The sequence below is a fragment of the Dendrobates tinctorius genome, unplaced genomic scaffold (assembly GCF_039654945.1).
Source record: "Dendrobates tinctorius isolate UK_male_01 unplaced genomic scaffold, ASM3965494v1 ptg000015l, whole genome shotgun sequence".
NCBI classification, from domain to species: Eukaryota; Metazoa; Chordata; class Amphibia; order Anura; family Dendrobatidae; genus Dendrobates; species Dendrobates tinctorius.
Window position 1 is genome coordinate 33,919,885 of NW_027361683.1, and position 27,826 is coordinate 33,947,710.

Sequence of the window (27,826 nt, forward strand, 5' to 3'; positions counted from 1 at the left end):
TTTACAGAGGTCTTTCAGCTTCGACCACTGCACACCTGTCAACTCCATGTCTGCTCTCAAAGTGCCTGTCCGTGTATCCTCCCACAAATGCATTATGGCCTGCCTCTGCTCGCACAGCCGCTCCACCTTGTGCAGGGTGGAGTTCCACCTTGTTGCAATGTCGATAATGAGGCGGTGGTTGGGAAGGTGGAGCAATCGCTGCAGCTTCTGCATACGAACGGAGTGTACAGGCGACCGGCGGATGTGCGCGCACAGTCTTCGCACCTTCTGGAGCAGGGCTGTTAACTCCGGATAATTTTTGAGGAAGCACTGCACCACCAGGTTCAAGGTGTGAGCCAAGCAAGGTATATGGCTGAGTTTTGAAAGGGCTATGGCTGCCACAAAATTACGGCCGTTATCACTAACTACCTTGCCTGCCTCAAGATGTACACTGCCCAGCCATGACTCAGTTTGTCGCTTCAAGTACTCGGCCAGCACCTCGGCGGTGTGTCTGTTGCCCAAACACATCATCTGCAACACAGCCTGCTGACGCTTTCCACTAGCTGCTCGATAGGGGGACACATCGTGTGCAACAGTGGCAGCTGCAGATGGAGTGCTCGTACGACTGTGCTCTGTGGAGGAGCTTTCGCTTCTGGAGGAGGAGGAGGGTCAAACGCCTACAGCCAACTGTTTCCTATACCGTGGGCTAGGCAGCACTGTCCCACCACCGCTGTCCCCTGTGGACCCTGCATCCACCACATTAACCCAGTGCGCAGTGATGGACACGTAACGGCCCTGGCCATGCCGACTGGACCATGCATCAGTTGTGAGGTGCACCTTTCCGCTCACTGACTGCTTGAGTGCATGGACAATGCGGTCTTTCACATGATGGTGGAGGGCTGGGATGGCTTTGCGAGAGAAGAAGTGGCGACTGGGTAGGTCATAGCGTGGTACTGCATAGGCCATGAGTTCGCGGAAAGCTGCGCTTTCCACCAACCGAAAGGGCATCATCTCAAACGAGATTAGTTTGGCAATGTGGGCGTTCAAACCCAGTGTACGCGGATGAGAGACTGAGTACTTTCTTGACCTACTCATAGTGTCTGGGAGGGTGAGCTGGACTTGAGAGCTGCATATGGTGGAAGTAGCGGTGGACAGGGCAGACTGAGAGAGGGTTGATGATGGTGATGGAGTTGGTGTTCTTTCTGATGGCCTAGAATCAGTCTTTCGTTGATATAACAGTGGGATTCCCTGACTGCTGTGGCCTTGCAACGACACCTCAACATTTGCTGCTGTGCTAACCGGTGGGCTTACAGTGGGGGAAACAAAGTAGCATTGCTGACTACCTTCGCTGTGATCAGTTGCACATGTGGCACTTGAGGTTTGGTGTTGTGTCCACGCTTGCAAGTGCATGCTGGTTAAATGTCTAAGCATGCAACTGGTATTCAAATTTTTCAGATTTTTCCCTCGGCTAAAGGTCTTTGCGCACTTCTTACAGATAACCTTGGCCTGATCATGAGGATTTTGGTCAAAAAAGTGCCACACTGCACTCTTCCTACTTTGGCAGACATTTTGCGGCCTAGCACACTGTGATCTTTTGACCCTCTGGACAAGCTGTCCAGCAACTCTTTTGATGTTTGGAACCTGTCTTTGGAGTGCTCCGGGCCTGCCAGATAACAGCTGTTGTGATGTCGATGTCTGCTGTGGATGCTCCTCATCTGAGCTATTGGAAGCAGCACCCTCTTCCCCCAATGGATGCCAATCTGGGTCAACAACTGGGTCATCCATCACCTCCTCTTCTATGTCATGTGCACCTTCCTCTGTGTCACCGTATATGGTGGTATAGTGTGCGGGAAGGGGCACCTGAGTCTCATCAGGGTCAGAATCTGGCTCTGTACACTGCGAGGACAATGTAGTGCTCTGAGTGAATGTACCAGCAGAATCATCCATCAGCGGCTGTGCATCAGTGCACTCCATGTCAGATTCATCTTGGCCTGGGTAATTCACCATTTGACTTGATAATCCAGGCATGGTATGTGAAAACAGCTCCATGGAGTAATCAGTAGTATGGCCTGCATCATCCTTCAATCTTGGTTGGGGTGAAGGACACAAGGAAAGGTGTGGTTCATGAACATGAGCCTCCAATGACGACTCAGTGCTTTTACTTTTTACAACTGAAGAAGAGGAGGCGATAGAGCTGGAGGCTGAGTCAGCAATGTAAGACAAAACTTTTTCCTGATGCTCTGGCTTTAAAAGCGGTTTGCCAACTCCTAGAAAACTAAGCGTTCGAGGCCTTATGTAGCCAGACGATGACGCAGGCTCAACACCTCCTGCATTCGGTCCTATTTTGCTCTTGCCAAAACCATCAGATCCACCACCAACACCATCATTACCAGCTGCCAACCCCCGCCCAATTCCACGGCCTCTTCCACCAGCCTTCCTCATTTTTGGTAGAAATGTAGACAAAATCCAACAAACTATATAGTAATGTAAAACAAGGTACAAGGTGTCTATAGGACAGGGGAGATTTTGAATTTCTGCAGACACTTGTGGACACTGGACACTTTTGGATTGTGTGAGGCCCACTGATATCTGAGCGCTATGTCACAGGCTCGATGGCACAGCTGTGACAAAAGTGACGAGAGGATAAGGGAGATTTTGAATTTCTGCAGACACTTGTGGACACTGGACACTTTTGGATTGTGTGAGGGCCACTGATATCTGAGCGCTATGTGACAGGCTCGATGGCACAGCTGTGACCAAAGTGACTAGAGGATAAAGGAGATTTTGAATTTCTGCACACACTTGTGGACACTGGACACTTTTGGATTGTGTGAGGCCCAATGAATATCTGAGCGCTATGTGACAGGCTCGATGGCACAGCTGTGACCAAAGTGACTAGAGGATAAAGGAGATTTTGAATTTCTGCACACACTTGTGGACACTGGACACTTTTGGATTGTGTGAGGCCCAATGAATATCTGAGCGCTATGTGACAGGCTCGATGGCACAGCTGTGACAAAAGTGACGAGAGGATAAGGGAGATTTTGAATTTCTGCAGACACTTGTGGACACTGGACACTTTTGGATTGTGTGAGGCCCAATAAATATCTGAGCGCTATGTGACAGGCTCGATGGCACAGCTGTGACAAAAGTGACGAGAGGATAAGGGAGATTTTGAATTTCTGCAGACACTTGTGGACACTGGACACTTTTGGATTGTGTGAGGCCCAATGAATATCTGAGCGCTATGTGACAGGCTCGATGGCACAGCTGTGACCAAAGTGACTAGAGGATAAAGGAGATTTTGAATTTCTGCACACACTTGTGGACACTGGACACTTTTGGATTGTGTGAGGCCCAATGAATATCTGAGCGCTATGTGACAGGCTCGATGGCACAGCTGTGACCAAAGTGACTAGAGGATAAAGGAGATTTTGAATTTCTGCACACACTTGTGGACACTGGACACTTTTGGATTGTGTGAGGCCCAATGAATATCTGAGCGCTATGTGACAGGCTCGATGGCACAACTGTGACAAAAGTGACGAGAGGATAAGGGAGATTTTGAATTTCTGCACACACTTGTGGACACTGGACACTTTTGGATTGTGTGAGGCCCAATGAATATCTGAGCGCTATGTGACAGGCTCGATGGCACAGCTGTGACCAAAGTGACTAGAGGATAAAGGAGATTTTGAATTTCTGCACACACTTGTGGACACTGGACACTTTTGGATTGTGTGAGGCCCAATGAATATCTGAGCGCTATGTGACAGGCTCGATGGCACAGCTGTGACAAAAGTGATGAGAGGATAAGGGAGATTTTGAATTTCTTCAGACACTTGTGGACACTGGACACTTTTGGATTGTGTGAGGGCCACTGATATCTGAGCGCTATGTCACAGGCTCGATGGCACAGCTGTGACAAAAGTGACGAGAGGATAAGGGAGATTTTGAATTTCTGCAGACACTTGTGGACACTGGACACTTTTGGATTGTGTGAGGCCCACTGATATCTGAGCGCTATGTCACAGGCTCGATGGCACAGCTGTGACAAAAGTGACTAGAGGATAAGGGAGATTGGATTGCTTTTAAAAAAGCAGTTTGCGGAGCACTGGGTAAACAGCAATGCCAGCCTGTCAGGAAGCCTTAAAAGGCAGCCCAACAACCAACACCACTGATACATCACTATATAGCCTCCCCTTGCACTGCACACACAGTGACTGGTGTGTTGTGCAGGCCAAATCGCTAGCAGCAGAAGCAGTTTTTTTTTCTTCTCAGCAGGACAAAAAAAAAAAAATTGGGATTGCTTTTAAAAAAGCAGTTTGCGGAGCAGTGGGTAAACAGAAATGCAGGAATGTCAGGAAGCCTTAGAAGGCAGCCCAACAACCAACACCACTGATACACCACTATATAGCCTCCCCTTGCACTGCACACACAGTGACTGGTGTGTTGTGCAGGCCAAATCACTAGCAGCAGAAGCATTTTTTTTTTCATCTCAGCAGGACAAAAAAAAAAAATTGGGATTGCTTTTAAAAAAGCAGTTTGCGGAGCAGTGGGTAAACAGCAATGCAGGAATGTCAGGAAGCCTTAGAAGGCAGCCCAACAACCAACACCACTGATACACCACTATATAGCCTCCCCTTGCACTGCACACACAGTGACTGGTGTGTTGTGCAGGCCAAATCGCTAGCAGCAGAAGCAGTTTTTTTGTCTTCTTCCCTAACCTAACGCTCTCCCTACAGAATCAGCAGCAACCTCTCCCTATACTGAGATCGGCAGAAGTAAGATGGCGGTCGGCGTGCACGCCCTTTTATACCCCCTGTGACGCCCACCAAAGCAAGCCAATCACTTGCATGCCCTTCTGAAAGATGGTGGTGACCCCTGCCTATGTCATCACGTTGCCCACAGTGTCCGTGGATCCTGATTGGCTGAAAAAGAGCGCAAAACAAACTTTTGAAATGCGACTTTGGCGCGTAAGTCGTCGACCTCGTGGCCGACCTCATCCTAGGGTCGGGTTTCGTTTCATGAAACCCGACTTTGCCAAAAGTCGTCGACTTTTGAAATTTTTCGACCCGTTTCGCTCAACTCTACTTATCACCCATCCACAGACTAGCAAATAAATGTATGATCAGTTGGGTCATATCCCTGGATCACCGCCAATCAAGAGATGGGAATCACAAAATACTATGTGAAGGTGTAGGTGTACTGCTTATCACTGTTCCCATAGATAGAAGTGGATAGCACTACTCCAAATGTTGTTGGTTAGATAACCTCAATAAGTGCATCCTGTCCTTAGGGTGGCCGTTCACAGTAGGCTTCAAATCACCATTTAATATATATGAAATTTTCACCCTATGTTGAGGGAATGAAGGATCGTTTTCAAAGGAAATGAGACTCATTGGCAACACATTCACACTTGGCTAAACAGAGTATACATATGCATGGTTGTCAAATGAACGAGCCACTAACCATGACTAACAACTTAGTATCCTTAGTTAAATAATGTACAGAAGAGATCGGCAATAATACTCTTTATAAATTATTTATTTTATTTTTTTTTAATTTATTTACTCACTTATATGTCCCTATTGGGGCTCACAATCTACATTCTCTATGAGTATGTCTTTGGAATGAACCCGGAGAACACAAACGCAAATACAAGGAGAACATATAAACTCGTTGCAGATGTTGTCCTTGGTGGGATTTGAACCCAGGACCCCAGCGCTGCAAGGCTGCAGTGCTAATCACTGAGCCATCGTACTACCCCAAATTACTAAACTAACCTACATTTTGGGTGTATAGTAGTCAAGTCATTGATCAAGTTACTGTTGGTTGTCCATGAGCCTGTTGTTATAGAGTGTTATCACTCGTTCATCTGACAGAAGCTTTGATGGTCTTTTGCAAGGTGCTGAACAAGTGGCATACAGAGCCTTTAAAGATGTGACCTTCAACTTCCTTGGCAACAGCAGGGCAGCGAACTTTGACCAACTCGTGGACAACATGCTCACAGCATGTCATTTGATAAAATGCAATATGTCACTAAAAATGCATTTTCTACATTCTCACTTGGACTTTTTTCCAGCCAATCTTGGTGCCGTTAGCGATGAACACGGTGAAAGGTTTCACCAAGAAATTGCACTGATGGAGAAAAGGTACCAGGCAAAGTAGAGTACGTCAATGCTGGCTGACTATTGCTGGAATCTTATTCGAGAAGCATCTGACACGGAACAAAGTTATCTGCAAAACACTTTTGAACAATTGCTTTTGTTACTGACATCGATGCACGTGTACTGTATGTAGTGTCTCGGATGTCATAATGTAGACCAGGGGTCCCCAATCTGTAGCTCGGGAGCAACATGTGGCTCACGATCCACGGAATTGTGGCTCTTGACTGTCTGCCAGCTTGGTGCATTAGCTCCAGGTCTAGCAAACAGGTATGAGTACATCTCAAAATGGTGAATTTTTTGAGTAGCCCTGCACAGAAGTGTTGATCTGGATGCAAATTTACTGGTCTTAGGGATTTAGAGATGATTTAGGTATGGTACGCTGGAGGATGGTACTACCTGTTAGAGGAGGTGCTCAAAGCTGGATGTGACAGTGTGTTGGGAGTCCTTGATGGGAGAATACTGAATGGGGGTATTGTGGGAACAACCCCAGGAACTCAGTGTACTGATTTGGGGTGATTTCTGTGGAAAAGCTTTGGTTATCATTATACCCGTAATAGGGGCTTTGGTTGACACTACTTTGAAGGGGGTGGGAGCTGGATGTGGCTCACGACCCTCTCTCAGTGCTGAGTGTGGCTCACGACCCTCTCTCTAAGCTAAATGTGGCTATCAAGGTCAGAAAGGTTGGGGACCACTGATGTAGATTATAAACTGTTGTTTCTTAAAAACCTTACGTGATACAGACTTTTGGAGCACATATTCGTGTTCAGCATATCAAAATCTATAAGATACAATAACATTTTCTCAGGGGACAAGAACTTCCCTGAAATTTGTTGCGCAGTGTAATTTTTTGTAGTATAATGATATCCTGCAACACTTGAAAGCTTATTGATAGGGTTTACAACATGTTACTAAAAAAATCCAAATAAGACAAAAGAACACAACAATAAAATTCATTAAATATTGTGCACCATTTTGATTAACTTGGTGCAACATCTTGAATTAACGCACAAAGTAATCAAGACCCTTATTTCCAATTAACATGCAGCAGCAGATAAATGAGTCGAGAAATTTATTTCTGTAATGCGAACAATGAACAGAAGCAAAAATGTGTTGTTGAAATGATTTCAGTTTAAAGTCCTTAATGCTTCTTCTTTATCTGTCACAAGAAAATGAATTTGGATCCTAATGAGATGCTATTACCTCCCCTTAAACCTGGAGCACACACGCTGCCCCAGTTCCCACAATAGGGGGGATTTTAAAAAGCTGCAGTCTGTGGGATTAGCTGGGTCCCTATTGTTTCCCGAAGCGTCTGGTCCATGTAGCTGAAGAGTCAGCATGATCACTGATTGCAGACAACATTAACCTTTTCTCTTCCACTTGTGATGGCGCAGATTATGGAGGTGGGGGGCCCGGAATAATGAGGTGTTGTGGTATCTGACAGCACTACAGATAATTTCTCATAATGTAGAACGAGACCACTTGTAAATGCATAATCTAACACTGTAAAATGAAAAGCTTGGCTAACTCAATTGTGGCCTGCGCACAAGATTTTTGGAAAACTGCTGCCTTCCCTGGCTACGGTTTGAAGCTGGAATTTTCTCCGAAGCTGCTCCACTGGTCATGAATGTTCTGATTCTCCGTTTCCTATGAAAGGAGCACTGACTAAATTACACAGCGGTATAAGACACACTGCTAGATACAAATGTTTATAGCGATCCTCGTAACTGGATGAGATAACGGGGAGATCAGAGATGGACGTACAGTCAGCTTTTCTCCACCCTGAGGTGCCTGCATACCGCAGGGACAGACAAATTACTGTAAATCACTTCACAAGCCATTCAGACTATGGTAGCAGCAAGTCAAAAAGAACTACCATAAACATCAAAACAAGTAGCCCTTAATGGTGGGGGCCAGCAGCACATTTCCAGATGCATGGGCACCTGAATTCTGTCCAGCCTTGGCTTATAGAGAACTATGGATTGTATTTGACAGCAGAGCAACAAATATTTGTCAGGTTTGATGTCCCCTTAGCATCCACAGCAAATCTCTTCTAACCTGTGTTATCAGTGCAGCCTCCTATCAGCCATCTCAAACATCTTCTCCAGTGCAGCATCCTAACATCCACCTCCAGCACCATCTCCAGTGCAGCCTCCTAACATCCACCTCCAGCACCTTCTCCAGTGCAGCCTCCTAACATCCACCTCCAGCACCTTCTCCAGTGCAGCCTCCTAACATCCACCTCCAGCACCTTCTCCAGTGCAGCCTGCTAACATCCACCTCCAGCACTTTCTCCAGTGCAGCCTCCTATCATCCACCTCCAGCACCTTCTCCAGTGCAAGCCTCCTATCATCTACCTCCAGCACCTTCTCCAGTGCAGACCCCTATCATCCACCTCCAGCACCTTCTCCAGTGCAGCCTGCTAACATCAACCTCCAGCACTTTCTCCAGTGCAGCCTCCTATCATCCACCTCCAGCACCTTCTCCAGTGCAGCCTCCTATCATCTACCTCCAGCACCTTCTCAAGTGCAGCCTCCTATCATCCACCTCCAGCACCTTCTCCAGTGCAGCCCCCTATCACCAACCTCCAGCACCATCTCCAGTGCAGCCTCCTATCATCCACCTCCAGCAATTTCTCCAGTGCAGCCTCCTATGATCCACCTCCAGCACCTTCTCCAGTGCAGCCTCCTAACATCCACCTCCAGCACTTCTCCAGCGTATCCTCCAGTACTTTTTCCAGTGCAGCCTCCTATCATCCACCTCAAGCACCTTCTCCAGTGCAGCCCCCTATCATCCACCTCCAGCACCTTCTCCAGAGCAGCCTCATATCATCCACCTCCAGCACCTTCTCCAGTGCAGCCCCCTATCATCCACCTCCAGCACCTTCTCCAGTGCAGCCTCCTAACATCCACCTCCAGCACTTCTCCAGCGTATCCTCCAGTACTTTTTCCAGTGCAGCCTCCTATCATCCACCTCAAGCACCTTCTCCAGTGCAGCCCCCTATCATCCACCTCCAGCACCTTCTCCAGAGCAGCCTCATATCATCCACCTCCAGCACCTTCTCCAGTGCAGCCCCCTATCATCCACCTCCAGCACCTTCTCCAGTGCAGCCTCCTAACATCCACCTCCAGCACTTCTCCAGTGTATCCTCCAGTACTTTTTCCAGTGCAGCCTCCTATCATCCACCTCCAGCAGCTTCTCCAGTGCAGCTTCCTATCATCCACCTCCAGCACTTTCACCAGTGCAGCCCCCTATCAACCACCTCCAGCACCTTCTCCAGTGCAGCCCCCTATCATCCACCTCCAGCACCTTCTCCAGTGCAGCCTCCTATCATCCACCTCCAGCACCTCCAGTGCAGCCTCCTACCATCCACCTCCAGCACCTTCTCCAGTGCAGCCTCTTATCATCCACCTCCAGCACCTTCTCCAGTACAGCTTCCTATCATCCACCTCCAGCAACTTCTCCAGTGCAGCCTCCTAACATCCACCTCCAGCACCTTCTCCAATGCAGCCTCTTATCATCCACCTCCAGCACCTTCTCCAGTGCAGCCTCCTAACATCCACCTCCAGCACTTCTCCAGTGTATCGTCCAGCACTTTTTCCAGTGCAGCCTCCTATCATCCACCTCAAGAACCTTCTCCAGTGCAGCCCCCTATCATCCACCTCCAGCACCTTCTCCAGTGCAGCCTCATATCATCCACCTCCAGCACCTTCTCCAGAGCAGCCTCTTATCATCCACCTCCAGCACCTTCTCCAGTGCAGCTTCCTATCATCCACCTCCAGCACTTTCACCAGTGCAGCCCCCTATCAACCACCTCCAGCACCTTCTCCAGTGCAGCCCCCTATCACCCACCTCCAGCACCTTCTCCAGTGCAGCCTCATATCATCCACCTCCAGCACCTTCTCCAGAGCAGCCTCTTATCATCCACCTCCAGCACCTTCTCCAGTGCAGCTTCCTATCATCCACCTCCAGCACTTTCACCAGTGCAGCCCCCTATCAACCACCTCCAGCACCTTCTTCAGTGCAGCCCCCTATCATCCACCTCCAGCACCTTCTCCAGTGCAGCCTCCTATCATCCACCTCCAGCACCTTCTCCAGTGCAGCCTCTTATCATCCACCTCCAGCACCTTCTCCAGTACAGCTTCCTATCATCCACCTCCAGCAACTTCTCCAGTGCAGCCTCCTAACATCCACCTCCAGCACCTTCTCCAATGCAGCCTCTTATCATCCACCTCCAGCACCTTCTCCAGTGCAGCCTCCTATCATCCACCTCCAGCAATTTCTCCAGTGCAGCCTCCTATGATCCACCTCCAGCACCTTCTCCAGTGCAGCCTCCTAACATCCACCTCCAGCACTTCTCCAGTGTATCCTCCAGCACTTTTTCCAGTGCAGTCTCCTATCATCCACCTCCAGCACCTTCTCCAGTGCAGTGCAGCCTCCTAACATCCACCACTAGCACCTTCTCCAGCGTAGCCTCCAGCACCTTCTCCAGTGCAGCCTCCTATCATCCACCTCCAGCAATTTCTCCAGTGCAGCCTCCTATCATCCACCTCCAGCACCTTCTCCAGTGCAGCCTCCTAACATCCACCTCCAGCACCTTCTCCAGTGTATCCTCCAGCACCTTCTCCAGTGCAGCTTCCTAACGTCCATCTCCACCACCTTCTCCAGTGTATCCTCCAGCACCTTCTCCAGTGCAGCCTCCTATCATCCACCTCCAGCACTTTCTCCAGTGCAGCCTCCTATCATCCACCTCCAGCACCTTCTCCAGTGCAGCCTCCTAACATCCACCTCCAGCACCTTCTCCAGTGTATCCTCCAGCACCTTCTCCAGTGCAGCTTCCTAACATCCATCTCCAGCACCTTCTCCAGTGTATCCTCCAGCACCTTCTCCAGTGCAGCCTCCTATCATCCACCTCCAGCACCTTCTCCAGTGCAGCCTCCTATCATCCACCTCCAGCAATTTCTCCAGTGCAGCCTCCTATGATCCACCTCCAGCACCTTCTCCAGTGCAGCCTCCTAACATCCACCTCCAGCACCTTCTCCAGTGTATCCTCCAGCACCTTCTCCAGTGCAGCTTCCTAACGTCCATCTCCACCACCTTCTCCAGTGTATCCTCCAGCACCTTCTCCAGTGCAGCCTCCTATCATCCACCTCCAGCACTTTCTCCAGTGCAGCCTCCTATCATCCACCTCCAGCACCTTCTCCAGTGCAGCCTCCTAACATCCACCTCCAGCACCTTCTCCAGTGTATCCTCCAGCACCTTCTCCAGTGCAGCTTCCTAACATCCATCTCCAGCACCTTCTCCAGTGTATCCTCCAGCACCTTCTCCAGTGCAGCCTCATATCATCCACCTCCAGCACCTTCTCCAGTGCAGCCTCCTATCATCCACCTCCAGCACTTTCTCCAGTACAGCCCCCTATCATCCACCTCCAGCACCTTCTCCAGTGCAGCCTCCTAACATCCACCTCCAGCACTTTCTCCAGTGCAGCCTCCTAACATTCACCTCCAGCACCTTCTCCAGTGTGTCCTCCAGCACCTTCTCCAGTGCAGCCTCCTATCATCCACCTCCAGCACCTTCTCCAGTGCTGCCTCCTAACATCCACCTCCAGCACCTTCTCCAGTGTGTCCTCCAGCACCTTCTCCAGTACAGCCTCCTATCATCCACCTCCAGCACCTTCTCCAGTGCAGCCTCCTAACATCCACCTCCAGCACCTTCTCCAGTGTGTCCTCCAGCACCTTCTCCAGTGCAGCCTCCTATCATCCACCTCCAGCACCTTCTCCAGGGCAGCCTCCTATCATCCACCTCAGCACCTTCTCCAGTGCAGCCTCCTATCATCCACCTCCAGCACCTTCTCGAGTGCAGCCTCCTATCATCCACCTCCAGCACCTTCTCCAGTGCAGCCCCCTATCATCCACCTCCAGCACCTTCTCCAGTGCAGCCCCCTATCATCCACCTCCAGCACTTTCTCCAGTGCAGCCCCCATCATCCACCTCCAGCACCTTCTCCAGGGCAGCCTCCTATCATCCACCTCAGCACCTTCTCCGATGCAGCCTCCTAACATCCACCTCCAGCACTTTCTCCAGTGCAGCCTCCTAGCATCCACCTCCAGCACCTTCTCTCCTATCCCTATTGCCCCAAGCATATAATTTTCCTATCACCCCCTGCCTGATTGTCTTCTCCACTATTAACCTGCACTTTTGCTTCCTTCTATTCAGGCTGTAGCAGCCTTTTGTCTCCCTCTTCAGACCCCCTGTGCCTGTTTGGACAAGTTGTAGTCAGATGTTAATAGGGGCTCCACAATAGTGTAAAGTATGTGTAGGGCAAGTGGAAATTTGTGTAATCTCTCACATTAATCTCATGATCATGAAACCATCCTGATTCCTGATCCTTTTGAGAAGGCTTGGTGTAAGGAATTTCGGCACAATGCAAGAAAGAAAACGCATAATCGGTACAAAGCTTCAAGAGCGTAGCTAAACACATTAATCCTACTTTACCAGGATTATACTGAAGTTTTAATTGCAGGAATAGAGTATAGTGACCAGGAGCATAGAGTATAGGAGTATACTGCTAGGACATCAATGCTTATCTCTGCGTAACCAATCTGTTGAATGCAGGTTTGTGGCATCAATGTGACCCTTGGAACATCTCAGTGCTAGAATCATTCCACAATGCATACAATATACTATACACAAGACAGAATAAAGCCACAATTCAACAGAAAAACCCAAGAGAATCCTTTCTATTAATGTTCTGGCCAAAGGGAAGCCAGCACAATCTCCCAGTGCGGTCGCACATTCACAATGGGAAATGCTTAGTGCATTTATGGATCACTGATCAATACAACCACCTGCATTGTCAGTGCTTGTGCGGTGCAGTGGGCACACATGTAAGAACACGTACACCACAAGGCCCAGACCTCTGGCCTGTCATAATGAGGACACTGATGAGAGGGGACCAGGCAGTCATAAGGTAGGGATATAAAGAAAAGGGGCTTTGATCTCTTTAGGATATGAGGTTAATCACCAGCAAGAAAGAGGAGTCAAAACATGAAGGTCCAGAGTCACAGTTGACTATTTCACTGCTGGAACAAGTCATTTGTCGTTGAGTTCAGCTCATCTGAAGATCTTAGGATAATAAAAGCGCTTTTGTTGAGGTTAATGCTGACACAAAACAACAAAGCCTCAATGGAAGGGTTCCACAACAGCCTCCATCCCCTTGTATATGCATTCTGAGATGAGACACTTTACTACCCTTCTCATTACAGGCCATCTATTTCATAGATGTCAGTCCTCACAAAAGTTAGTCTGATTTGTAGAAGACCAATAAAAGTCCTAATTTCTTCTATGCAGGTAGAATAAAAACTAGAGGGTGCCATAGCTTGTCAGGTATACCCTTCCTCCTTGGCAGCCTTTTCAGCCATTCACCAGGTCTCAGGGTGGCACCTGACACATTTTGCTGCAGACATGTCTTCTCTTTGAAGCAGGCGTTCAGTCCCTAATGATTCTGGATACCCCTGAATAAGACAATATGCCCTTTCCTTGACCTGCCATACACTACTGTCATCAGCAACAGGTTCCTCTATAAGAATATATATGAACAGTTTACTATAACTCCGCTTTACCAGCCAAGTTCCTTCCATGACTTATTTCTCATAGCCATCCACACTTCTACACCCCCAAATGTAATTGCTCCTTATACCCCCCCTATCTCATTATGTAACTGCCTCTTAAGACTCTCCCTGCCTTGGAATATATTAAAAGCTCACCAAATTCTCCTTTATCTGTCCCCGCAGATTCTAGTGCTGACATTTTTTCCTTGTATCAGCAAAAACAACTTCTATAAATTATTAACATGTTAACAACTAATTAATGAACATTCTGAAGCCCTTCCATCATTAAGCCAAACTTTACAAGTCGTCTGAGTGAGGTTTCCAGTATACGAGCACAGCACATACCCCCCTCCTCTATCCACTTTGCAAAAGAAAAAAAAACACATCAAAGGGAGGTATTTTAAACCGTAAATAGCGAAGAGGAAAGGGATTATGGAAATAAAGGTATGGAGGAGGGGAAGGTGTTTTGAAAGCGTGAAGAAGAGAATTAAGCAAGTGGAGTGGAAGTGGGTGAAGGGAAGTTTTTACATTCAAAAGCAATGATAAAAAATAAATTGAATGTGGGTGGTAGTGTATAAGGGGAGAATGATGTATACACAGAGAAGTAGTTATTGTATGTACATAGCACACGCAGGGAGATAAGTGATGCCACAGACAAGCAGAAGACAGTAGAGTGTAACGGGTATAGTACTAAACTGGACCACTATACCATGAAAGAATAAAATAAGAAAGGTGGAACAATTCCACAGATACTATGTAGTATTACAGATATTTAAAGGGTGTGCCAGGCATAAAGGAACGGGCATTGAACATCCATCTTTTAACAGGTGGAAATGACAAAAAGATCTATAGATTCAGAATAATGTCTGTAAAGCACTGTGGAATTAATGGCACTATATAAATGATTAAAATCAATAAATAAAATTAAGAAGGGTCTCAGCTGAGAAGGGGCTTGGAAGCGGCATAGGGGTGAGATCCTGTTTGGCCAGGAGAAAAGGTGAAAGGCTGGCAACCAAGATTGCACATACAGAAATGTGTCGAGTCTTTCATAGGAAAAGAGCAAGTGTAATGAGAGCTAACGAGTTGTTACATTCTGCCAAATAAAGAATAAAAACAGAAAATAGAAACAAATAAATACAAAGAGAAACAAACAGAGGCATTTCCCTGCTCTGGCTGTCTACAATGGCAGGAATTGTTCTCGTGGATCAGGAATCTGCCGTCTGTTTCCATTATATGTGACTTATTAAGTTGCATCGGTCAGAACAGATCTTTTGGACTTTAGACACAATGATTATTGCTGTGACTGAGCCTCAGATCCGAGTTGTGAAGTGATCCTGTGGCTTTAGTATGACTGGTCATGTCTAGGGGCACTCAGGTGAGGAGACAGAGTGTGGGAGCCTGGGCAGAGAGGACATGTCAGGGCAGTGACCATGCCTGCAGGCAGGGGGCGTAATGCAGGGGTAGAACAGATGGCAGCACTGGCTGCTATCACAGGGTAGGACAGGGGGAACGAGGAACAATGCTGGAGGAGAAGGAGCTGCACTATGGCAGCACACAGGGAAGAGGGGCAGAATACGGGGGCAAGGAGCACAGAAGTGGGCAAAGGGGTGAAGAGGAGGAGGAGAAGAGTAAGTGAGGGAGGAGGGGAGGAACAGCAGCAGCAACCAGTCACTGACCTGTGGGAGTCTCAGTCTCCAGGGGGAAGCACAGGGGGGCGACCAGGAGCAGCAGTGCCAGCCGGGGGTACATTTTGCTCTTCTCCATCTTTCTGTATTAGTCTAGTCTTCTGCCCCCTGCGGCCCAACCTGCAGGCTCCCCCCTCTCTCAAAACATCCTCCTCTCCCCCCTTTTCATTCCTGCTCCAGCACAGGAAAGTTGCAGAGTGGAGCGGAGTGTCAGACCAGCTCAGTGTATCGGGACTGACGTCATGGACGAGAAGTAAAAAGCGCCCGCACTGCCACCTGCTGGACCCATGGGGAACGTGGAGCAATGGTGCCATCTGCTGGCGGTATTAGGAATCCAGCGCAACAGTTCATCCAAGTTTGTTCTGCACCGGAGGGTGTGTGTAACTACAGGTCCCAGGCTTCGGCTGTGTGCACACGCTGCGGAATCTGCTGCGGATTGATCAGCGTGGATTTTCAAAATCAGACCTGCGGTTAATCAGCGGATTATTCTGTGGTTTTACCATCTCCACAATGGAGGAGATGGTAAACCGCTGCGGAATCCGCAGAAAGAATTGACATGTTTCTGCGGTTTAGAAACTGCAGAAAATCCGCGCTGAAAATTCCGCACCGTCTGCACTGCGTTTTCCATTTCCCATAGGGAATAATGGTATTGTACACCGCAGGGCCAAATCCGCTGCGGAATTGCAGCAGAATCCGCAGCGTGTGCACACAGCCTTCATGGCTGCACAGTGGACACAGGAGCGGATCTGGTCAGTTCACCTTCCGGGTTCCAGCTGGAACTTCTCAGGCATGGTTGTGAGACCTGAAGAAGTCACAGGCACAGTGATGTGGTTCCATCAGATGATTACATCACACATAATAATAATCTTTATTTAGATTGCACCAACATATTCCGCAGCAGGCATACTGAAAAGAATGAAGAAAAAGAATGAACATAGTAACTTATAGGTCCAAAGACATGGAGAGGTATTAGAGATTTCTTATGTATCATGGATATGAAGTGAACGTGATTTATATGTAGACAATTAGGAAATCATCACAGATCCAATATAAACAAGTGTGTATTATATTCCCTGTGCTTTACAGGTGGGGAATGAACATGTAATATATGTAGATAGAGGAATGAACACACATCCCATATATACAGGTGTGTATTATATTAACTGAGCTTTATAGGTGGGGAATAGAGATGAGCGACTTTGCCTTTTTTCGGGTCGAGTCGGGTTTCATGAAACCCGACTTTCTCAAAAGTCGGGTCGAACGAAATCAGCCGATTATCGTGAAAAGTCGAAGGCCGACTGAAACACGAAACCCAATGCAAGTCAATGGGGAAGAAAAGTCGGCAGTGAGTGGAGGACAGGATACACACCTACTGTGCCCATTTCAATGCTAACGACATCAATTCTTATTACTTAAGCTTGTCAATCTTAATTTACTTTATAATAATAGTTATGCATTGAAAACTGGGGGTTATTTGGCTAAAGTTGTGGGGGGGTAGGGCTGGCTCCAGGTTTTCGTGTGGCCCAGGCCAAAGAGTGTCAGTGGGCCCCTTTAACACATACCACAATTCATGATCCTCTGATACGGCAGAGAAATAGCGGTATAGTACAATGAAAAATACTTCACTTCTTACATCACATGACTGATATCCATTTTAAATTCTCCAATAGCTCCAAAAACGGACAGTATATTACTCCATACAGTATTATGGCCACCGCATAGTGCACCATACAGAGTAATGAGGCCCATATATTTCTCCATACGGAATCATTATTCCCATATAATGTTCGATACAGTATATGATGAGCTTCACATAATGCTACAGTATATGTTTGTCCCCATGGATGAAGCTCCACTGTCATATGGGCCCAAATAATGCTCCATACAGTTGTGGCCAAAAGTATTGACACCCCTGCAATTCTGTCAGATAATACTCAGTTTCTTCCTGAAAATGATTGCAAACACAAATTCTTTGGTATTATTATCTTCATTTAATTTGTCTTAAAATGAAAAAACATGAAAGAGAATGAAGCAAAAAGCAAAGCATTGATCATTTCACACAAAACTCCAAAAATGGGCCAGACAAAAGTATTGGCACCCTCAGCCTAATACTTGGTTGCACAACCTTTAGCCAAAATAACTGCGACCAACCGCTTCCGGTAACCATCAATGAGTTTCTTACAATGCTCTGCTGGAATTTTAGACCATTCTTCTTTGGCAAACTACTCCAGGTCCCTGATATTTGAAGGGTGCCTTCTCCAAACTGCCATTTTTAGATCTCTCCACAGGTTTTCTATGGGATTCAGGTCTGGACTCATTGCTGGCCACCTTAGAAGTCTCCAGTGCTTTCTCTCAAACCATTTTCTAGTGCTTTTTGAAGTGTGTTTTGGGTCATTGTCCTGCTGGAAGACTCATGACCTCTGAGGGAGACCCAGCTTTCTCACACTGAGTCCTACATTATGCTGCAAAATTTGTTGGTAGTCTTCAGACTTCATAATGCCATGCACACGGTCAAGCAGTCCAGTGCCAGAGGCGGCAAAGCAACCCCAAAACATCAGGGAACATCCGCCATGTTTGACTGTAGGGACCGTGTTCTTTTCTTTGAATGCCTCTTTTTTTCTCCTGTAAACTCTATGTTCATGCCTTTGCCCAAAAAGCTCTACTTTTGTCTCATCTGACCAGAGAACATTCTTCCAAAACATTTTAGGCTTTTTCAGGAAAGTTTTGGCAAACTCCAGCCTGGCTTTTTTATGTCTTGGGGTAAGAAGTGGGGTCTTCCTGGGTCTCCTACCATACAGTCCCTTTTCATTCAGACGCCGACGGATAGTACGTGTTGACACTGTTGTACCCTCGGACTGCAGGGCAGCTTGAACTTGTTTGGATGTTAGTCGAGGTTCTTTATCCAACATCCGCACAATCTTGCGTTGAAATCTCTTGTCAATTTTTCTTTTCCGTCCACATCTAGGGAGGTTAGCCACAGTGCCATGGGCTTTAAACTTCTTGATGACACTGCGCACGGTAGACACAGGAACATTCAGGTCTTTGGAGATGGACTTGTAGCCTTGAGATTGCTCATGCTTCCTCACAATTTGGTTTCTCAAGTCCTCAGACAGTTCTTTGGTCTTCTTTCTTTTCTCCATGCTCAATGTGGTACACACAAGGACACAGGACAGAGGTTGAGTCAACTTTAATCCATGTCAACTGGCTGCAAGTGTGATTTAGTTATTGTCAACACCTGTTAGGTGCCACAGGTAAGTTACAGGCTCTGTTAATTACACAAATTAGAGAAGCATCACATGATTTTTCGAACAGTGCCAATACTTTTGTCCACCCTCTTTTTTATGTTTGGTGTGGAATTATATCCAATTTGGCTTTAGGACAATTCTTTTTGTGTTTTTTCATTTAAGACAAATTAAGTGAAGATAATAATAACAAAGAATTTGTGCTTGCAATAATTTTCAGGAAGAAACTGAGTATTATCTGACAAAATTGCAATGGTGTCAATACTTTTGGCCACAACTGTATATAATGGGCCCCATTTCTAATGCTCCAGTGCATAAGGGGCCCTGTAAATGCTGCTCCAGTGTCTGATGTCCACCTTTGGAATGCTCCAGTGTATGGTGGGCCTCATATATCATTCTCCAGAGTATAGTGCTCCCAAAAATTGCTGTCCCAACATTGAAAACAATTAAATAAGTCTCCTCGCTAGGGAATCCCTGTACTAGTCTGAACTGCTCGTCGTCCCCATCTTCCATCTCACTGCACTTGGACTGTTTAGACAGAGGGCGTACAGACGTGATGTCATCACGCTCTTTGACCAGAATGTCACTGTCAGGAAACGCGGAAGACGTCACGGCGGTGGAGCAGGGAGAGGTAAGTATTTCAACTTGCAAGTGCTGTGATCCTGAGCAAGCAGTTGGCAACGGCACTGGCACAGGGCCCCTCATAGTACGGCGGTGTGTCTGACGGCGGGTGGAGGGCCCTCCCATCGGCAGAGACACTTTTGCGTACTATGAGGGGCCCTGTGCCAGTGCCGTTGCCCAAGAGTGGGCCCACCCACCTGTCCAGGGCAACGGCACTCGCACGGGTGACCCCAGCCTTGTGGGGGGAGGCAGCCCAGTTAGGGAGGTGGAAAAAATGGCATATGTTGATGTTGGACAATCAGCAGCTGCAAATGGAGTAATTGGAGAAGTCCGCGGAAAAGGAGGACAAAAGCAAGCCATTTTTCTGGCAACCTACGTGTCAGCAGGGGAGGGTGGGACAAAATCCTTTGAAACCCATGCATGGTTCATTTTAATGAAGGTTAGATCATCAACATTTTTGGTCGACAGACAGGTCATGAAACCCCTGTGTCCAACGCCACTTCGGCTGTGTGCACCACAAACACCTCTTCCATTTTGTCCCCTATGGCTCGTGGGAGAAACATCACCGCCGCTGTGTGCTGGGAATGCCTCAAACAAATGGTTTACCAGAGTTGCTTGTTAGCCAATATTAGCTCTAGGTTCTCCTGTGGCATGATGTTTTGGAATTTGCCTTTATAGCGTGGATCCAGGATGCTGGCCAACCAGTAGTCGTCATCGTTCATCATTTTGGCAATGCGGGGGTCCCTTTTTAGGATCTGCAAGGGATAATCAGACATGTGGGCCAATGTTCCAGGTGTCAATGATGCACTGCGAGTGCTGGGTGTAGGAGCACTTTCTGGCAAATCAACATCCCTCCAGTCACGCACAAACCCTGTACCTGACCTTGCCTCGCCAACATTTTGTCTTGCCCCCTGAGAAGCATCCTCCTCCCCTAAATAATCATCCCCAACATCCTCCTCCTCTTCCTCTTCTTCCTCCACCTCATCCACGAGACTTCCCTGAGCAGACAATGGCTGACTGTCATCAAGGCTTCCCTCCTCCCCTTCCTCCTCGGCTGCAGAGGCCTGCTCCTTAATGTGCGTCAAAGTTTGCATGAGCAGACGCATAAGTGGGATGCTCATGCTTATGATGGCGTCGTCTGCACTTACCAGCCGTGTGCATTCGTCAAAACACTGAAGGACTTTACCAGGGCAGTTTCTAGGGAATTTTGCCAACAGGGCGAACATTGAAAAAGCGCCCCCCCCCGAACATTAACATACACAATGCATAGGACCCCAGATATTAGCACCCCCCCCCCCCCCCTGGATATTACAGTCATGGCCAAAAGTTTTGAGAATGACACAAATATTATATTTTCACATGATCTGCTGGCCTCTGGTTTTTATGTGTGTTTGTCAGATGTTTTTATCACATACAGAAATATAATTGCAATCATATTATGAGTAGCAAAAGGTTATATTGACAGTTAGAATGAGTTAATGCAGCAAGTCAATATTTGCAGTGTTGACCCTTCTTCTTCAGGACCTCAGCAATTCTCCCTGGCATGCTCTCAATCAACTTCTGGATCAAATCCTGACTGATAGCAGTCCATTCTTGCAAAATCAATGCTTTTATTTTGTCTGAATTTGAAGGTTTTTGTTTGTCCACCCGTCTCTTGATGATTGACCACAAGTTCTCAATGGGATTAAGATCTGGGGAGTTTCCAGGCCATGGTCCCAAAATCTCTATGTTTTGTTCCCTGAGCCATTTAGTTATCACCTTTGCTTTATGGCAAGGTGCTCCATCATGTTGAAAAAGGCATTGTTGATCGCCAAACTGCTCTTGGACGGTTGGGAGAAGTTGCTCTTGGAAGACATTCTGGTACCATTCTTTACTCATGGCTGTGTTTTTAGGCAAGACTGAGAGAGAGCCCATTCCCTTGGCTGAGAAGCCACCCCACACATGAATGGTTTCAGGATGCTTGACAGTTGGCATGAGACAAGACTGATGGTAGCGCTCACCTGGGCTTCTCCGAATAAGCCGTTTTCCAGATGTCCCAAACAATCGAAAAGGGGATTCATCAGAGAAAATGACTTTACCCCAGTCCTCAGCAGTCCACTCCCTGTACCTCTTGCAGAATATCAGTCTGTCCATGATGTTTTTCCTGGAGAGAAGTGGCTTCTTTGCTGCCCTCCTTGAGACCAGGCCTTGCTCCAAGAGTCTCCGCCTCACAGTGCATGCAGATGCACTCACACCTGTCTGCTGCCATTCCTGAGCAAGCTCTGCACTGCTGGTAGCCCGATCCGCAGCTGAAACACTTTTAAGAGACGGTCCTGGCGCTTGCTGGTCTTTCTTGGGCACCCTGGAGCCTTTTTGGCAACAAGGGAACCTCTCTCCTTGAAGTTCTTGATGATGCGATAGATTGTTGACTGAGGTGCAATCTTTCTAGCTGCGATACTCTTGCCTGTTAGGCCATTTTTGTGCAGTGCAATGATGACTGCACGTGTTCCTTTAGAGATAACCATGGTTAACAGAAGAGAAACAATGATGCCAAGCACCAGCCTCCTTTTAAAGTGTCCAGTGGTGTCATTCTTGCTTAATCATGACAGATTGATCTCCAGCCCTGTCCTCATCAACACCCACAACTGTGTTAATGGAGCAATCACTGAAACGATGTTAGCTGGTCCTTTTAAGGCAGGGCTGCAATGCTGTTGAAATGTGTTTTGGGGGATAAAGTTCATTTTCTAGGCAAATATTGACTTTGCAAGTAATTGCTGTTAAGCTGAATACTCTTTATAACATTCTGGAGTATATGCAAATTGCCATTAGAAAAAATGAAGCAGTAGACTTTGTAAAAATTAATATTTGTGTCATTCTCAAAACTTTTGGCCATGACTGTACACACACACAGTGCTAAGTACCCCAGATATCCATTCCCCCCCAACCCCCGATATTATACACACACAGGCTAAGTACCCCAGATATTACCACCAACTGCCACCCCACCGATGTTACACACACACACAAACAGAAGGCTAAGCACCACAGATATTACCACAAAATCTTCCCCCCGCCCCGCTATAGTATAGCAAACACAAACAGTAGGGTAAGCACTCGAGATATTGCCTTCAAACACCCCCCACCCCCCGATATTACACACAAAGACAGCAGGCTAAGCACCACAGATACTGCCACCAAACAACCCCCCAATATTACACACAAAGACAGCAGGCTAAGCACCCCAGATATTGTCACAAGTTCAACCCCCCCAATATTACACAAAAAAACAGCAGGCTATGCACCACAGATATTACCACAAAATCCCCTCCCCCCAATATAACAAACACAAACAGCAGGGTAAGCACCCCAGATATTGCCCCCAAACCCCCCCCCCCAATATTACACACAAAGACAGCAGGCTAAGCACCCCAGATATTGCCACAAGTTCAACCCCCCCAATATTACACAAAAAAACAGCAGGCTATGCACTACAGATATTACCACAAAATCCCCTCCCCCCAATATAACACACACAAACAGCAGGATAAGCACCCCAGATATTGCCCCCAAACTCCCCCCCCCAATATTACACACAAAGACAGCAGGCTAAGCACCCCAGATATTGCCACAAGTTCAACCCCCCAATATTACACAAAAAAACAGCAGGCTATGCACCACAGATATTACCACAAAATCCCCCCCCCCAATATAACAAACACAAACAGCAGGGTAAGCACCCCAGATATTGCCCCCAAACTCCGCCCCCCCAATATTACACACAAAGATAGCAGGCTAAGTACCCCAGATATTGCCAGTGCCAGCCCACAACCCTCCCCCATATTACACAAAAAAACAGCAGGCTAAGCTAAGCACCTGCACCACAGATACTCCCAGCAAACAACCCCCCGATATTACAAGCAAAAACATCAGGCTAAGCACCCCAGATCATGCCACAAAATACCGCAATAATTATACCTCAATCCGGGCCAGGCACGGATATAGCAGCAAAGACCCTGAATCCAAACAGCAGCAATCAGGCAGCGTCCGTCTCTCACTATCCTTCCTGTGTGAGAGCGTGGGGGCGTTCCTCGGCCAGTCGCAGAAGCAGAGGAGCTCAGAAGCAGGCAAGTGAGTTATAGGAGTGAGTGTGATGTCACTCACTTACACTATCTCCGTGCGCCGCGCCCTGCTGGCTGAGCCTGTCACTGTGAATGATTATTTTCTGCCGGCTGTTTCACTTCAGGGAGGGGGGTTATCGCGCGCCTGCCTGGGCTTGTAGGCAGGGCCAGCTCCAGGTTTTTGAGGGCCCCCGGGCGAAAAAGTCTCAGTGGCCCCCCCCTTAACACATACCACGATTCATGCCGTGTGACATCCGTGGTGACGGCCAAAAACGGACTTGTCTCCGTGTGGATCACACGGCCACGCATGTGATCCACACGGACACTCACTCTGTGGCAAAACACGTTCATGTGAAGGAGGATACTGATTAGTAGTGTACGCATGAATGAAAGAAGAGAGAGAGAGAAAGAACAAAGAGAGAAAGAAAGAAAGAAAGAGGGGAAATAAAGAACAGAGAAAGAAAGAAAGGAAGAACAGAGAGAGAAAGAAAGAAAGAAAGAACAGAGAAAGAAAGAGAAAGAAAGAAAGAAGGGAAATAAAGAACAGAGAGAAAGAAAGGAAGAACAGAGAGAGAAAGATAAATAAAAGAACAGAGAGTAAGAGAAAGAAAGAGGGGAAAGAAAAAGAACAAAGAAAGAAAGAAGGACAGAAAAAAAGAACAGAGAGAGAAAGAAAGAAAGAGAAAGAAAGAGGGGAAAAAAAGAACAGAGGGAGAGAGAAAAAAGAGGGGAAAGAAAGAATGGAGAAAGAAAGAAAGAACAGAGAGAGAAAAAGAGTCGACAGAAAAAAATAGCAGGGAGAGAGAGAGAAAAAGAAGGAGGGGAAAGAAAGAAAGAACAGAGAGGAAGAGAGAAAAAGAAAGAGGGGAAAGAACAGAGAAAGAAAGAGGGGAAAGAAAGACCAGAGAGAGAGAAAGAAAGAGAGGAAAGAGAGAACAGACAGAGAGAGAAAGAAAGAACAGAGACAGAAAGAAGGAAAGAAAGAAAGAGAACAGAGAGAGAGAAAAAAAAGATTAGAGAGAAAGAACAGAGAGAGAAAGAAACAGAGAAAGAAAAATTCTATAAAGATACTATAGCAACCCAGCTCCCATTGTAGTGCCCACCTGAGCCTCCTGGTGCAGGACATATCATGATCCGCTCACATGGCCAACATCCCCGATTCCAAAGCGATCCTGCTGTCCGCTCTGTCAGAGGAGGACACAGTGATGGATATGAAGCATTCCCTGAAGTGCCTCCATGGTTCCGTCACAATCCCCTACTGAAATTACCTAATTTCTGGTCAGCTTCCAGCACGTCACTTCCGGTAGAATGTTACGTGCGAGTTTTAAATTGCTCATTGGGGCTCCGCTGTGTACTCCTGTGTCCCGCGGGGAAAGTAAGCTCCCGGCTGGGGCAGTCTCTCTCTCAAAATCGGGACTGTCTGGCTGGATCCGGGACGTTTGGGACTCGGGAGGTATAAATGCTCGCCACCATACACCTCGTACATGCATGGCTCCGCTTTGTACGCGTCGTACACACACGGCTCCGCTCCGTACACCTTGTACACACGTGGCTTCACTCCATACACCCCTGGCTCTGCTCCGCTCCATAAACACACGGCTTAGCTCCGTACACACAGGGCTCCGTTCCGTACACCTCGTACACACACGGCTTCGCTCCGTACACCTTGTACACACACGGCTTCGCTCCGTACACCTTGTACACAGACGGCTTCGCTCCGTACACCTCGTACACACGGCTCCACTCCGTACACCTCGTATACACACGGCCCTGCTCCGTACACCTTGTAAACCCCTCCTGACCCCACCAAAGAACACACACGGCTCTGCTACATCCACCTTGTAAACCCCTCCTGACCCCACACAAGTACACACACGGCTCTGCTACATCCACCTTGTAAAACCCCTCCTGACCCTACACAGGTACACACACGGCTCTGCTACATCCACCTTGTAAACCCCTCCTGACCCCACACAAGTACACACACGGCTCTGCTACATCCACCTTGTAAAACCCCTCCTCCTGACCCCACACAAGTACACACACGGCTCTGCTACATCCACCTTGTAAAACCCCTCCTGACCCTACACAGGTACACACACGGCTCTGCTACATCCAACTTGTAAACCCCTCCTGACCCCACACAAGTACACACACGGCTCTGCTACATCCACCTTGTAAAACCCCTCCTCCTGACCCCACACAAGTACACACACGGCTCTGCTACATCCACCTTGTAAACCCCTCCTGACTCCACTGTCCCACACATAAACGTTACCTCATGCATCAAGACCAGCACCATAATGACAAGTGACCAGCACAGCAGAGTCCTGCAGCCACCCTGATCATGTGACCCCTGACTCCTCCCCTCCTGTGACCTCATCACAGGTCCTGTGCAGGTCCTGTGCTGGCGCCGCACACAAGACTACAGCCGAAGGAAGCGATGATCATTGCTGGCTGTAAGGAGCTGCAGTCATTGCGTGGGTCCCTCGTGGAGGGCGCAGGATGGGGTCAGTACATGGGGGGCGTGGCGGTGGCCGGCGGGTATCCCAGACAGCGTGAGAGGGCCCTCCCATCTCGCCAGGGCCCCGGCAGTTGCCCGGGTGCTGACGCCAGCCCTGCTAGGGAGACAGACACAGACAGCTAGGCACAAGGCAGGTGCCCCCTGGCTTGGGTGGCGCCCCGGGCGATCGCACCCCCGTCCCCCCCTAAAAACGGCCCTGGACTTTAGAGAGGTCTTTCAGCTTCAACCACTGCACACCAGACAACTCCATGTCTGCCCGCAACCCGCCTGACCGTGTATCCTCCCACAAATGAATTACAGCCTGCCACTGTTCGCACAGCCTCTGAACCATGTGCAGAGTGGAGTTCCATCTTGTTGCAACGTCGATAATTAGGCGGTGCTTGGGAAGGTGGAGCAATCGCTGTAGCTTCTGCATACGACTGGAGTATATGGGCGACCAGCGGATGTGCGAGCACAGTCTTCGCACCTTATGGAGCAGGGCTGTTAACTCCAGATAATTATTGAGGAAGCACAGCACCACCAGGTTCAAGGTGTGAGCCAGGCAAGGTATGTGTCTGAGTTTTGAAAGGGCTATGGCTGCCACAAAATTCTGGCCGTTATCACTAACTACCTTGCCTGCCTCAAGATGTAGACTGCCCAGCCATGACTCAGTTTGTCGCTGCAAGTAGTCGGCCAGTACCTCCGCGCTGTGTCTGTTGTCGCCCAAACACATCATCTTCAACACAGCCTGCTGACGCTTAACACTAACTGTTCGATAGTGGGACACCTTTTGTGCAACACTGGCAGCTGCGGATGGAGTGCTCGTGCGACTGCTCTCTGTGGACGAGCTTTCGCTTCTGGAGGAGGTGGAGGAGGGTCGAACGCCTACAGCCAACTGTTTCCTATACCGTTGGCTAGGCAGCACTGTCCCACCGCCACTGTCCCCTGTGGACCCTGCATCCACCACATTAACCCAGTGCGCAGTGATGGACACGTAACAGCCCTGGCCATGACTACTGGACCATGCATCTGTTGTGAGGTGCACCTTTCCACTCACTGATTGCTTGAGTGCATGGACAATGCAGTCTTTTACATGCACGTGGAGGGCTGGGATGGCATTTCGCGAAAAGAAGTGCCGACTGGGTAGGTCATAGCATGGTACTGCGTAGGCCATGAGCTCGCGGAAAGCTTTGCTTTCAACCAACTGGTAGGGCATCATCTCTAACCAGATTAGTTTGGGAATGTGGGTTTTCAAAGCAAGTGTACGCGGATGAGAGGATGAGTACTTTCTTGTCCTACTCAGAGTCTCTGGTACGGTGAGCTGGACTTGAGAGCTGCATATGGTGGAACTAGTGGTGGACATGGCGGACTGAGAGAGGGTTGGTGATGGTGATGGTGTTGGTGGTGTTGCTGATGGCCTAGATTCAGTCTTTCGTAGCAATAACATTGTGATTCTATGACTGATTTGCCCTTGCGACGACACCTCAACATTTGCTGCTGGTGGTGTGCTAACCGGTGTTCTTACAGTGGGGGAAGCGATGTAGCATTGCTGACTACCTTCATTTGGAGCAGGTGCACATGTGGTACGTGAGGTTTGGTAGTCCGTCCACGCCTGCAAGTGCATGGTGGTTAAATGTCTTAGCATGCAACTGGTATTCAAATTTTTCAGATTTTTCCCTCGGCTAAAGGTCTTTGGGCACTTCTTACAGATAACTTTTGCCTGATCATTAGGATTTTGTTCAAAAAAGTGTCACACTGCACTCTTCCTACTATGGAAGACATTTTGAGGCCTTGCACACTGTGCTAATTTGACCGTCTGGCCAAGCTGTCCTGCAACTCTTTTGGTTTTTGTAACCCGTTTTTGGACTGCTATGGTCCTGCCAGATAACAGCTGTTGAGATGTCGTTGCCTGCTGCAGATCCT

The 27,826-nt window shown here is 48.1% G+C and overlaps 1 protein-coding gene across 6 annotated transcripts in view; it reads right to left on the reverse strand.

Moving 5' to 3' along the window:
* The window catches only part of LOC141076086 (receptor-type tyrosine-protein phosphatase U-like), a 240,061-nt gene extending 224,400 nt beyond the window's left edge, over positions 1-15,661 (reverse strand). For 5 of the 6 annotated variants that reach the window (XM_073563387.1, XM_073563370.1, XM_073563381.1 and 2 more), the window contains exon 1: positions 15,432-15,660. In XM_073563387.1, coding sequence (XP_073419488.1) covers positions 15,432-15,519 — 88 coding nt within the window. In that variant the 5' untranslated portion in view covers positions 15,520-15,660. Of the gene's footprint in view, positions 1-15,431 lie in introns of all 6 variants that reach the window. The other variant, XM_073563349.1, reaches the window with a different exon arrangement.
* Positions 15,662-27,826: the final 12,165 nt, after the last annotated feature.